Source organism: Lolium rigidum, chromosome 3 (assembly GCF_022539505.1).
Source record: "Lolium rigidum isolate FL_2022 chromosome 3, APGP_CSIRO_Lrig_0.1, whole genome shotgun sequence".
Taxonomy (NCBI): domain Eukaryota; kingdom Viridiplantae; phylum Streptophyta; class Magnoliopsida; order Poales; family Poaceae; genus Lolium; species Lolium rigidum.
This window is the reverse complement of record NC_061510.1, coordinates 171502584-171514739: the sequence shown is the minus strand read 5'-3', so window position 1 is coordinate 171514739 and position 12156 is coordinate 171502584. Positions and strand designations below refer to the sequence as shown.

General features: G+C 49.9%; 1 protein-coding gene across 1 annotated transcript; it reads left to right on the top strand.

The window, feature by feature from the left end:
• Positions 1-1907: 1907 nt before the first annotated feature.
• On the top strand, positions 1908-4724 carry LOC124698640 (putative F-box/LRR-repeat protein 23). Its single transcript, XM_047231111.1, has 2 exons — positions 1908-2375; positions 4057-4724. Exons 1-2 carry the CDS (start codon positions 2020-2022, stop codon positions 4601-4603), a joined length of 903 nt encoding a protein of 300 aa, XP_047087067.1. The 5' UTR covers positions 1908-2019; the 3' UTR covers positions 4604-4724.
• The last annotated feature ends 7432 nt before the right edge of the window (positions 4725-12156 follow it).

Below are 12156 nucleotides of genomic sequence, written 5' to 3'. Positions count from 1 at the left end.
CCTTGGCCTTGAAGATGATCATCTACAAGGCGGGTTGCTCCACCGCTAGGCTCTACACCTGCCCCGATCACGGCTAGGCGGTGGCCCTTTTATATATGTCTGTCTGTAGTTGTAGTGTCTTCATAACTTATGGGTACAAGACTAAGACTAGTGTTTGATCAAGGAGTTCTAAGGCTTATGTTGCTCTGGAACTTCCTTGATTTTGATCAAGGGGTTCCACGGAATTACAGCTCCCTAGAACTTCCGTTGCTCAGGGCGTCTTTCTAAGCCTTGACTATGATGATTAGAGGTTGTAAAGTTAGCTAATCGTTTGTGTGTTATCTTCGCTGCTTGCTAATGGCTTGGTAACGGCTATGTAAGGGTAAGAGCACTCTTTTGAAGAGAGAGAGGTAATAACATCTCTGCTTAACACATAACCAAACAACCATTTCTTCTCCCGTCACTCAACATAGTGTCCATTGTTGCCAACCAATCACGGGACCGAAATTACACGCTAAAAGATTGTTAACATTCAAACGTAATGCGCAAACAGTTCGAGACTTGTTTCCACCTCATACGGTATCCACCAGGCCAAACATGGATACGGAGAATTTTTATGGGAGCAGGCGCTAAAGCGCGCGCACGTTAGGGCATCTCCAGCGGCGCGACGGATTTCGGACGCCCGTTGGCGTCCGTTTGCGTCGCCTGGCAGACGCCAAAATGACCGCGAGGGGCCAAATGTCTGTTTGCGTCGGGGGCTACCCCCAGCAGGCCGACGCATTTTGGACATGCAAGTGTTTTTTTTGGTGCTACTTCTTTTCAATTTTGTTGAATTATCAAGTTTTAAACGCGGAAAAGTTGTACTCAATGATGTCATGTTGGTCCAATCGAATAGATTATAGCCTAAACAATTAACCGGATACTTCAATCGAGTAGATTCAAACATATTTAACATACAAGGAAGAAGAAATTTAAAAACATATAAACTAAAACTATTTTTTGGCCTTCTTGTTAGAAGGCCCTGCCTGGTCGTCGAAACTCCGGCGCCTCTTGCTTGTCACCTCCTCGTCGGAACTGGAGGACGACGCGCCCGTCGAGGAGTTGAAATCGGAAGAAATGGCGTCCTCCTCCTCCTCCTCGTCCTGGCCCTCCTCCTCGTCCTCGGTGTCGCTGGCAGCGCCGCCTCCGTCCTCCTCCTGGCCTTTGCTGCCATTGCCGCCTCCGTCCTCGTCGTCCTCAGTCGGCGTGGAGGAGGCAGGGTCGCTGGCCGTGGAGTCCGGATCGCTTGGCGTCGCAGGGGATTCCCACCAATGCAGCCATCCGGGCGACTTGCCCTTGCTCTCCGAGTCGGACGGAAGCGTGTAGTCCCTCATGGCGTGGCGCTGTTGGAGAAGAAGAACAAGAGGAAGAAGAAGGAGGCGGTTGAACTTGAATTACCGTACACGCGGGGGTTATAATGTGCGCGGATTAACGGCGGCGCGTATAACGAAGAGGCTGGCGGTTGCTCTTCCCCGGCGGTTCGGCGCTCCATTACGGCGGTTGCCACACCGGCGCGCGTTGTGAATTCGAGGCCGATCGAACCTAGGTCGCTGCCATAAGGGCCCGTGGAGGTCGCGGAGACGCAAACCTAGCGTATATTTAGGCCAGGTTTGCGTCTCCGCGGATGACCCGGTCACTTTACGTTGCGCCGCTGTAGAGGGTGGAAGACGCATTTTATCGTAAAAGCGGTATTGAAAAACAAGATCGAGCGATGCGCACGTGACGGACGCGCCATGTGAGCAGAAGACGTTGGCCGGCCGTTTGCCTTGTTTCTAGTCAGACGTGACTCAGAGGCGATTTGGACGTTCGTACTTGTTGTCCTACCCGATTCCTGGGCGATCAATCGGTCGATGGATGTGGATTGGCTCGTCGCAGCTCTCAGATTACTTCGCCGTACCTTAGCAGCTAGCTACAAGAGCACTTGGCTTCGCTGGCACGGCGCCTTGGCGAGTTTCCACGTCGTGTCGGTACCGCATCGTCGCGCGCCATAGCCTGATAGCCATGGCCTCCCCTTCCTCTTCCCACCGACAAGAACCGGCGCCGGCGCCGGAGGAGGCGACGAGGGACTGGGCGGAGCTGCCGCGGGACGCGCTGCTCACCGTGCTCCACAAGCTGGGCCACGTGGACATCCTCATGGGGGTGGCGCTGGTGTGCGGGCCCTGGGCGCGGGCGGCGCGGGAGGAGCCCGAGCTGTGGCGCCGCGTCGACCTGCGCCTCCACGGCCGCCGCCTCATCACCCCCCGCCGCGTCAACAGCATGGCGCGGGAGGCCGTCAGGCGCGCCGCGGGGCAGTGCCAGGCCTTCTGGGCCGAGGGCGCGCTGGACCACAGCGTCATCTCCCGCCTCGGCAATACATCGTAAGGATTCTACTAACTAATTCGCTTCTCTTGCTTTCTCGACCCGTGATTCAAAGCAAGAAACGGAATTTCTACACAGGTCCTACCATTAGATTACTTGCCTTGCCTGCAACTGTTAGTAACCCGCACTCTCTGAGCCACTGTCAAGTGAAGCAGAGCGCCGAGGCTCGCCGGAGAAGGCGCTTGCCCACTGCCATTCCCAATTGACCCCAGCAGCACTGGATGCTTGCTTCGCTGCCGCACTGTGAAGCAGAGCAATGCGGCACTCAGCTGCCCGCTGTCGTCGCACGAGGTAGTGCTAGCGGCGCTGCTGCTGGCGGATCTGGCGGAATTGCTCTCTGTAGGCATGATTATATGGGAGGACAGGCCTATGCATGAAACTTATCCCCATTTTCATCTTGGAAGACCCTTTGTTAAATGACCATCATGTCATCTCCTAGGAATACTTGTTGGATCTCTTTTACCTGCCTTTCTTTCAGTAGGCATATCAGGAATCCAACAATCTGAATGCGGCTGTGAGAATTTTAATCGACAGATAAAAAGGGTCAATGGTCATATATACGAGACAGTTCATGTCAGCTTAACCATAAGGTTTTTTTTTTTTTTTCTGGTATTGCTTCATGACCTACTAAATACCAGGAATTCTCTCAAAAGGGAGAATCTTGTGACCCCTTGCTATAACTGTACCTTGCACAGTTGCATGTTGAGGAATCCCTCCAGCATCTTTTCTAGCCCTGTCTTCTTTTCTCAAAGATGTTGAGATTATACTAGCCCTACAAGATCATACAAATCTATGGGTTTATGAAGATTTTAGTGATATCAAAGTCAAGTTGAAGATGCACCTTTTTCCATGGAAATAGTAATCGCTGCCTCATGGAGCAAGCATTTGGGCCAGAAGAAACAAATTAATCTTTCATAATGAAGCATTGAAGCCCCCCACTTTTGATAAGTGGCACCAATATTACATACATACATGAATTTGTCTTGGTGGGTCACTGGTCTAGGAAAAAATATACTTCACAATTTTCTGATTGGTTACAAACTATTTGAGCACCTTCTTTTTTTAGTCCTTGTATATGTAAGTACCCACTACATATTACATAATTAAGGAATCTCCCTATCTTTTTCCATAAAAAAGATGTTTGGTTATGTCATACATTATTTGACATCGATGCACACCAAGAAGTTAAAAGGTGCAAGTTTAAATTAAAATGGCGATTTTGAATGTACGGAGCCACTTGGTTACACACTTTAAGCAGAGCCATATTAAGTTAGGTCAGAATTCTAATACTGGCACTCACGACTAAGAGTCAGTGGCGTAGCCACATTGTGGCATGTGTGGTCAATTGACCACACAGGTTTCTGGCAAATCCTTTGTATTTTGGTGTAAAATAGTATAAACATATTTAAAATAGGTCAAAACACATGTGTTTGACATCACAGATTTAAAATGATAACATAGAGTTTAAGTTCTGCCTCCACCACTGCTAAGAGTATCTTTGTGAAACAAGCATGGACAGGAAATTCTGACCATCCTTGCTGCAATTTGAGAAGACGATATATTTTCTTTCTGTGATAAGAATCTTTTTTATTATGTATAATACTTTATGCTCTCGAGATGATGATCAAATTATTGCTCAAGCCTAATTCAGACTGAAGCTGGTACGTACTTATTTTGCAGGGCGCTTTCACTGAAGAGCCTCCGTCTCATCTTTTGCGATTGGATCTACGACACACCTCTAGCGTTAACGATAACAAAATTCACTCTCCTAGAGGAGCTAGAGCTCTCGAACTACCGCGCGGACTTCCCCAAGACGTGCACGGCTGCCGGCAAGGCCTGCCCACTCCTGAAGCGTCTCCGGCTGAGCAGCGAGCGATTCGTTAAACACAGCCAAGTCCCCGCAGATGGGGAGGCGGCTGCGATCGCCACAACGATGCCTGGGCTGCGATCGCTGCAGCTCTTTGCGAAACGCCTCACAAACGGTGGCCTGGCGGCCATCCTCGATGGCTGCCCACTCCTGGAGTCACTCGACATCCGCCACTGCTTCAACATCGTGATGAATGACGAGCTGTGTGCGAGGTGCTCCCTGGTCGAGATGCTCAGGCACCCCCACGACCCAACAGATGACTACGATCTCGAGTTCTCTTCGCCGGACATGGACTACCCCTGGGTGAGGATGACACCGCAGACCGAATACTATGACGAATGGGAGTTCAGTTCACGCTAGTGTCAATTGGTTCGGCTTCCTTGATTACGTGAATGTCTACACAGTTGTGCATACTTTACATGCATGCATGTTACCAGATTGTCATCATGATTCTGAGAATAATGTGCAGTTCCCTTATTTATGCTCTGAATAATATTGTTATTATCGGATAGAATGACTGTTGCTACAACTAAATTTGTTCACATTTGATTGTAGCAGTTGCACTACTCTTCAACATTTCAATGTGCCCGTCACGATTAAATCTTCCTAGGCTGTATATTCTTCTTTCTTCGGTACTTTCCTTCTTGCTAGCCAATACTTTATTTTTGACAAGTATATACATCTTTATTCAATTTGCATCACTTAACATCAGAGGTATAATTGATTCGGGGGATCATCAAGCCAGACAGAATGACCTAAACCACTTGCTAGTCCAGCAAGCTCATGGGCCACAGTAGTACAAATTCAAGCTCAATCTTGATAAAATCCCTAGACAGATGATAACAATCATCAAAGCCCTCTGTAGCGATTCATTGGCTTTGTTCCCCATTCACCATAGTGTCACAACTTCCGCACAATCAGAATAGATGATACGGGCTGAGCCTGTGTGGGTTGCCCGATCTCACGGTTTGACCCGGGTGAGTGTGATTGCGGAGGGGGATTCGCGGGGAAGTGGATGAACGCGAAGAACTCGATACAAACACACGCACACAACACGAATCGGTTATCCTCGTTGGCCCGAACCACCAACTCGATAGAAGTCGCAGGAAAAGACCTTTCGGTAGAAGTCCCGCAAAAAGATCGACGAATCGAATCCTATGGATCTAGAAGGGTGAAAAGACCAAGGTTGATAGAAGTGCAAGCAAAAGACCCAAAGGCAGAAGTGCAAGCAAAAGACCAACAATTGATAGAAGTCACCAAAGAGATAATAAGGATTCGATACGGAGGGATACAATAGATGGGTAATCTAAGGTGGGGGTTTCCCAAATCCGCAAAGGGATAATAGAGACATAAGCCAATTCATCTAAACATCATCTCTCCCTCATGAAGGTGGGGGTAGGTTCCTATTTATAGGTAGGGGGCCGAAGGGGTAAGTTACAAGACAAAGGGGCTGAGATCTGACTGAGGTTCGACATGGCGGAAGTTCCGGCTCCTGGGGGCGGAAGTTCCGGTCGGGCGGAAGTTCCGGCCATCAGAGGCGGAAGTTCCGGCCGCAGCTCTTCAGTACGAGCATCTTCGGTCTTGACAGTGTCTGGGCGGAAGTTCCGGCTGTGTCGGGTGGAAGTTCCGGCCTGGAGCGTCCAGCTCCTCTTTCTCCTTCTCTTCCATGCTTCCGTGACATCGGCCTTGCGTCCTCGGGTCTCCATGTCATCCTCTCTTCTCCCTGTACTTGTCGTCGAGTTCCTATCATCAAGATATGACGGAGTATGAAGTAGTATATCATCCCAAATAGGCGATTCGAGATACGCGTAAAGGAGAATATTCACCTTTGCGTGCCGTCTTAGCGATGAAGCACATGATGCGGTGAAGACCAAAGGTCGAGCTGCATCAATAGAACATCTTGAGCATGATCAATTTTCGTGATCAAGGCAGCGAAAAAATTTCCTCCACCGTCACGGATAAAAGGAAGGACCAACATTTACTTCAACATGATCAAGAGCGACAAGAGGGGGGTTTCGACCATCCACCTTCTTCGGTTTCCCCTTTGTGAATTCGCCACTGGAAAGATTTCTATCAGCGCTCCAATGTCTATTGCAGATTTCTCTGGTGGCCGCACCTTCGCGCCATTTAAACAATTTGGCAACGTTCCCACCAGCTATTCCAGTACAGACTGTCCAACCCTCGGCTATTTGCAAGTCTAGCCCGAGGCGCTTCCGTACTTCTTTCGCTCCAGTACACATGAACAACATATGGCATATGCTTGATATCTTTAGATCCGGAAGTGCAAACTGACAGAGACTTTTACGTGCCAATTAGCAAAGGTAACTTGACATGGTAGTGTGTCTTGCATTACCCTCCAAATAAAGATGTGTACTTTTGCAGGAACCCTCAACTTCCAGTATGTGTCCCACATAGGTTGCTGATTGATCGATCCAAAGCCTTGGCCAAGATTCAGATCCCCCAAATTGAACTTCTCATTGTCCGTAGTACGCTGGCCAAACAGAGAAAACGTCGTTCTTTGTCAGGTTTCATGCCACAAATCTACTCATTTCGTAATTGGGCAGTAGAATATATTTTATTCTGATCAAATAACTCTTCATCCCTAAGATCAGTCACAAAATCAATCAAGTCCCCGAACTAGGTAATCACATTTTGGCCTCCACTAGAAATCACATTATGGGATGAACATTTTGGAATCCATTCATCTTCCCAAATATAAATTGTCTTCCCGTAGCGCACACACACACCAAATGTGAACCTTCTTCAACGTTTGTATGCCATCCCATATTTTGCCATGGAAATGAATTTCCCTTCTTTATTTCAGCATTTAGCAGACCTTCGGTTGGGAAATATTTAGCACATAATACTTGCGCCCAAAGTGAATAAGGCTCTTGGATCCGGCGCCATGCCCGTCTTTCCAACAGTGCAAGATTGAAACAATGGATATTACAGAATACCATTCCACCTGGCTTTTTTGAAATACACATTTTTCACCAAGCTAACCAATGCATCTTGGATCTGGCGCCATGCCCGTCTCGTGCCACTCGCAGCGTAGGTTTTTAGGGTATATAAAGGGGTACGCGAAAGGAGGAGGCGAGGCGATGCTCGAGGGCCAAAAGGGCCTAGGTGGCGCGCCCCATGGTGCTGGACGCGCCACCAGGTGCTTTTTGGGCCCCTCTCGTGCAATTTCAAAGCTCCATGTCTCTTGTTTTGGTAAAAAAACTCCCTGGTATTTTTATCTGATTTTATTTCATGCAAAAAACAAACTAACAGAAATTATCAGATTCAACAGTTTGTATCCCAGTATGGTGAGATTCCAGAGCAAATCTGTGAGTAAAGTGCTTGAAAAAGTAGATACATTTGAGATGTATCATCTGCACACTTTGTCCTCACGCTCGTGTGCACTCGGGAAGGACTTCCCGGTTGGTCACCCATCATCAAATCACTCCGGGCCAGTCACGCTTAACCTCATAGTTCTTTGGGGATGAGCTTCTGGAAAAAAGTTGCAACTTGTCACACTCATCCCCCCTTTGAAGATTGACACCCTCGTCTATCAGCCCCAGGCCAGGAACTTCCCCTCTGGGCACATATCCATGCGTCCAGTGTCGGCACATGTGCCACTACGGACCACTTGTCCGCACCCCTGACACACACACGCCCTTAGGGCCAGTCACGCTTAACCTCAGATTTCTTGTGGGATGAGCTTCCGAAAAAGAAGTTGCAACTTGTCACACTCACCCCCCTAGAAGATTGACACCCTCGCGATCAGCCCCAAGCTAGGAACTTCCCCTCTGGGCACACATCCATGCGTCCATTGTTGGCACATGTGCCACTACGGACCACTTGTCCGTACCCCTGACACGCACACTCCCATGTTACGGTGAAGGTCGGCTCTAATACCAAATGTAACACCCTGGCCACACCCGGTTGGGCCTGTTACCCCTGGCAGCTCTCTAGGATATCTAGACAAGCCCCACAGGCCAACACTAGTCTTTTCTGGGCATTTGTCCTCACTCGTGCGCATCCAGGAAGGACTTTCCAGTCGGTCACCCATCCTCAAATCTCTACGGGCCAAGCACTCTTAACCTTAGAGCATCTCCACCGGGGCGCCCCATAGCGGCTCCGATAGCGTTTTGGGGGCCGGTGGCCAAAATGGGCTCACACCGGCGCACCCCAAAAAGCGTCGGCTAGTTTTCGAGCCCAATAGAAGCGTCGGCAACCCCGTGCCGGCCCCTTCGTGGAGGGCGCGGATCGGGCGCGCCGGCACCTCGCGGCACATCAGAAACCGCGTGTGGGCTCCGCCTGGCAGCCAGACGCACCGCTTTCCCCACCTCCCACCCACGCCCGAGCCGACTCCCAGCCCTCTAGATCGCCATCGCCACCGTTGATGTCGCGCCCCTGCTTGCAATTGACACTGCCGCCTGTCCAGGAACCGCCGTCCATCGACACAACCACTACCCCCTCGACAGGCGGCTGCAGTTTCGACCGGAACAGAGGTCGCCGCCAACGCCACACAACCTCCCCGCCTGCAAGGTGTGCGTGGATTTCCGCGATGGACAACAACAACAAGATGATGATGCAGCTGTTCACAGAGGAGCAGAACGCTGAGGCTGTCTGGCGGCAATAGCAGCAGCTGATTCTGACGAGCTTGCTCCGTGTTTGCCAGCGTTTGTTCGGCGTGCCTCGATGTGGCACCTCAAAGTCAGGCAAGAGGAGTAATATCAACCGGCATCGTCAAGCCGGTGCCATGCTGCTTGGCGCCGACTACTTCGCCGATGACGCGACTCATTCGCTGAAGGAATTTCGGCACCGATTTAGGATGAACAAGGATATGTTCATGAAGATTGTCTTCGGCATCAGGGAATACGTCGACTATTTCATGATCAAGCAAGATTGTACACGTTTGTGGGGTGTGGGGACCCCGGGGGTCGAAGGCTAGACAAACCCAGATCCTCATCTGGCATAAGCCTAACCTAGATCTCTAGGGCCTACAGGGTGGGAATCGGTAACACAACAGTGACTCTACAACTCAAAGAGTAATACAAGCTCATAACTGAGCGAAGAACCAAAGTATTACAAGCAGAGGTCACTGACCTGACATTTCATCAATCAACGAAAGCAAAGTTATGCTATTCTAAATAGCAAGATAGCAAAAGGCCTAAGAGGCCATGAGCATAACGGCGACGACTCAGCCCATAGATTCCAGGCTGCCACCTGGGAATCCCAAGCTACTCGTCGATGTCGACCTAGAAACCTTCATTTGTTAGAGGAACTTCGTCTGAAACAAAGAATGCAAAGCTGAGTACAGGGACTCAGCAAGACTTAGTACAATCTGTTAGCAAAGCTGGTATGTGAGGCTTTATGTGGAGCTTATTTTGCGTAAAGCCAGTTTTCCTTTGTAAAACAAGAGGGAGCAGAAGCTCGTCTATCCAGATCATTTTAAAATGGGATAAGAGAGTGATATCACTAGCTCTACTGATCATCATATTGAATCCACCGAATCTTCATCATTAGCTGAACCTATCAACAAGGATCACCCCCTCGATACCCTAAGAAGGGATCCTTATCACACATTAATTCCAAGTTTTACAGTTAAGTTCACGTTGTCTATGATCACAGAATCCATCACCAAGTCGTCCGTAATCGTGGACACGGCTTTTCGAAAAGATTTACCCTGTAGGGTGTACAAATTTACCCACACGCGCCGACCGACTCTTAGGGCCGTCATGTACACGCTTCCTTGGCGTGCCGGCAGAGGGTGGTCAACCAAAACCTTTCCCTTGCTTCGCCTATTCCATGTGTCAAACTAACTGGGGAACTCCGTCATCGTAGGTAGCCACTCTCCGAGGCGGTCCCAGTCATTGTGCGTAGGGGATCCAGTTCAATGCCTCCAGAATTCTTCACCCGGGCCACGCCCTGTATGATGCACCTTTGAAAACCTTTTCCACGCCTTCGCCATGTAGAAGGCCAAATGCAACTCGCAAACTAATTGACTCATGGGTAAGCTAGGCAAGTTCTGGCCAAGGGGTTCCCATGGGCCCTGTGTGGCTGTACGCTCAGTCTTGGTTCCGAAGGCGAGAACTCAGGTCCTAGTATCGGCGAGAACGAGTCAAACCACCACATCCCCATGTGGCGGCCCATCCAAGCCTTTAACAAGTTTATTATCATCACTGATCTTACCACGTCATCCTGCCTTACTAGGTTCATTCGCAGCTCTGATTCATCAACCGGATGGATCAGAATTCGTCAACGAAGCATGGCTAAGCATATTCGATATAATGGCTCTAGCGATGCACGCATAGCTCAAACCTAGTCTTGCTGGGAGCAGTGGATCGGAGTATTTAGGCTACAAGGATGGTAAATGCAACACACATAGGATAACTATATCTGCCGATAAAACATATTGGAATCGCATGCAATATGTAGGAACCAGAAGTAAAATCATTTCGAAATCATAATATGAACCAGGCTAGGGCTTGCCTTTGTCCCTTACAAACCAATGTGGATCTTCGATGATCCCATGCTTAACTTGTTCGTCGATGGACAAGTATTGACCTTCGGTGTTGTCAATCTTCATCATCTCGGCACATGCTCTATCGATCGCGAAGAGGCAAATACCGGAAAGGTAAAAGAACAATCAACACATGGCATCGATGCAATGCGCATACAAAGATGATGACATGACATGTTAATTAGGTATTGAAATAACCCTAAGACATCATCAATTTAACTGAGGTTCGACGGGACTAGGGTTAGTAGTTCCGGAGCCTCCAAGGGGTTGATTAGTTCTTCTAAAACAACTAGGGTTAAAAGTTATTTATAATGCATGATTTTTCTACCAAATTGTAGATCTTTTTTTTTGAAAATTTTGGTATATTATACATATTTTTCTGATTTAAAATGAATAAGTTATGAATTTTACAAGTTTTATTCATTTTAAATCATTTCTGAAAATTCCTGGAAATTAAAAAAAAACCTGACATACATGGACCCACATGTCAGGGATTTAATCTTTTTCTAATTATTTATGAAAATAATAAAAACCTGATAGTGGGCCCCACCTGTCATAATATTTTTCAAAAACAGAAAACAATAAAAGTAAAAAAGAAAAGGGATGGCGGGCCCCACCAGAGTCAAGCCGGTGGTCAACAACCGGCGGTGAGCCGCCGGTGGCACACAGCAGCGGCGCTGTGGAGCGCGCTAGGGCACGCGGGAGGGCGCGATCGACGCGCGAGGACGCGGGTGACCACCTGGTGGTGGCGCCGCTGCGGATTGGCGGCCGGAGCTTGGCCGGCGGCGTGTTGCTGCGGCGGCCGGGGCAGGCGGGCGTCACGGAGATGCTACATAGGGAGAGAGAGAGGCGGACGAGAGCATCGGCGGGTCGAGGAGCTCACCGCGGAGCTGAAGGATGCGACGGCGAGGGCGGAGAAGGCCTGTAGCGCCGGCGAGCTTCGACGGAGCGGCGGCCGTCTGCGGAGAAGAAGGACACGGCGGGGTCGATTCCGGGCACGCCGCGTCGATTCCTTCGATGGGGAGGGTCGTGGCGGCGAGGTGGAGAGGATGGTGTGGTCGGCGAAGCTCGGGAAGGCCGACAACGGCGGCGCTAGGCGGTGGCCGGACCTAGGGTTTCGGGCGCGCGCGCGGAAAAGAGCCAGAGAGGGGGATTGAGCGGCCTAGGGTTCTTCGCGGCGGCAAAGCGGCTTTATGGGCCGCCGGGGCGGTGGCGCGCATCCCGACACGCGGCGACCGGCCGGGTGCCGACAGCGAGCTGCTTCCCCCATCGTGGGGTTGAAGACGATGGGGTGTTTTGCAAATAACCCCCTAGGGGTTTAGGTGGGCTATGGTGGGCTGTTGGCTGGGCTGAAACTGGGCCACTTTGGGCTGCGCAGAGTGGAGAGGGGAAGAGGAGAGAT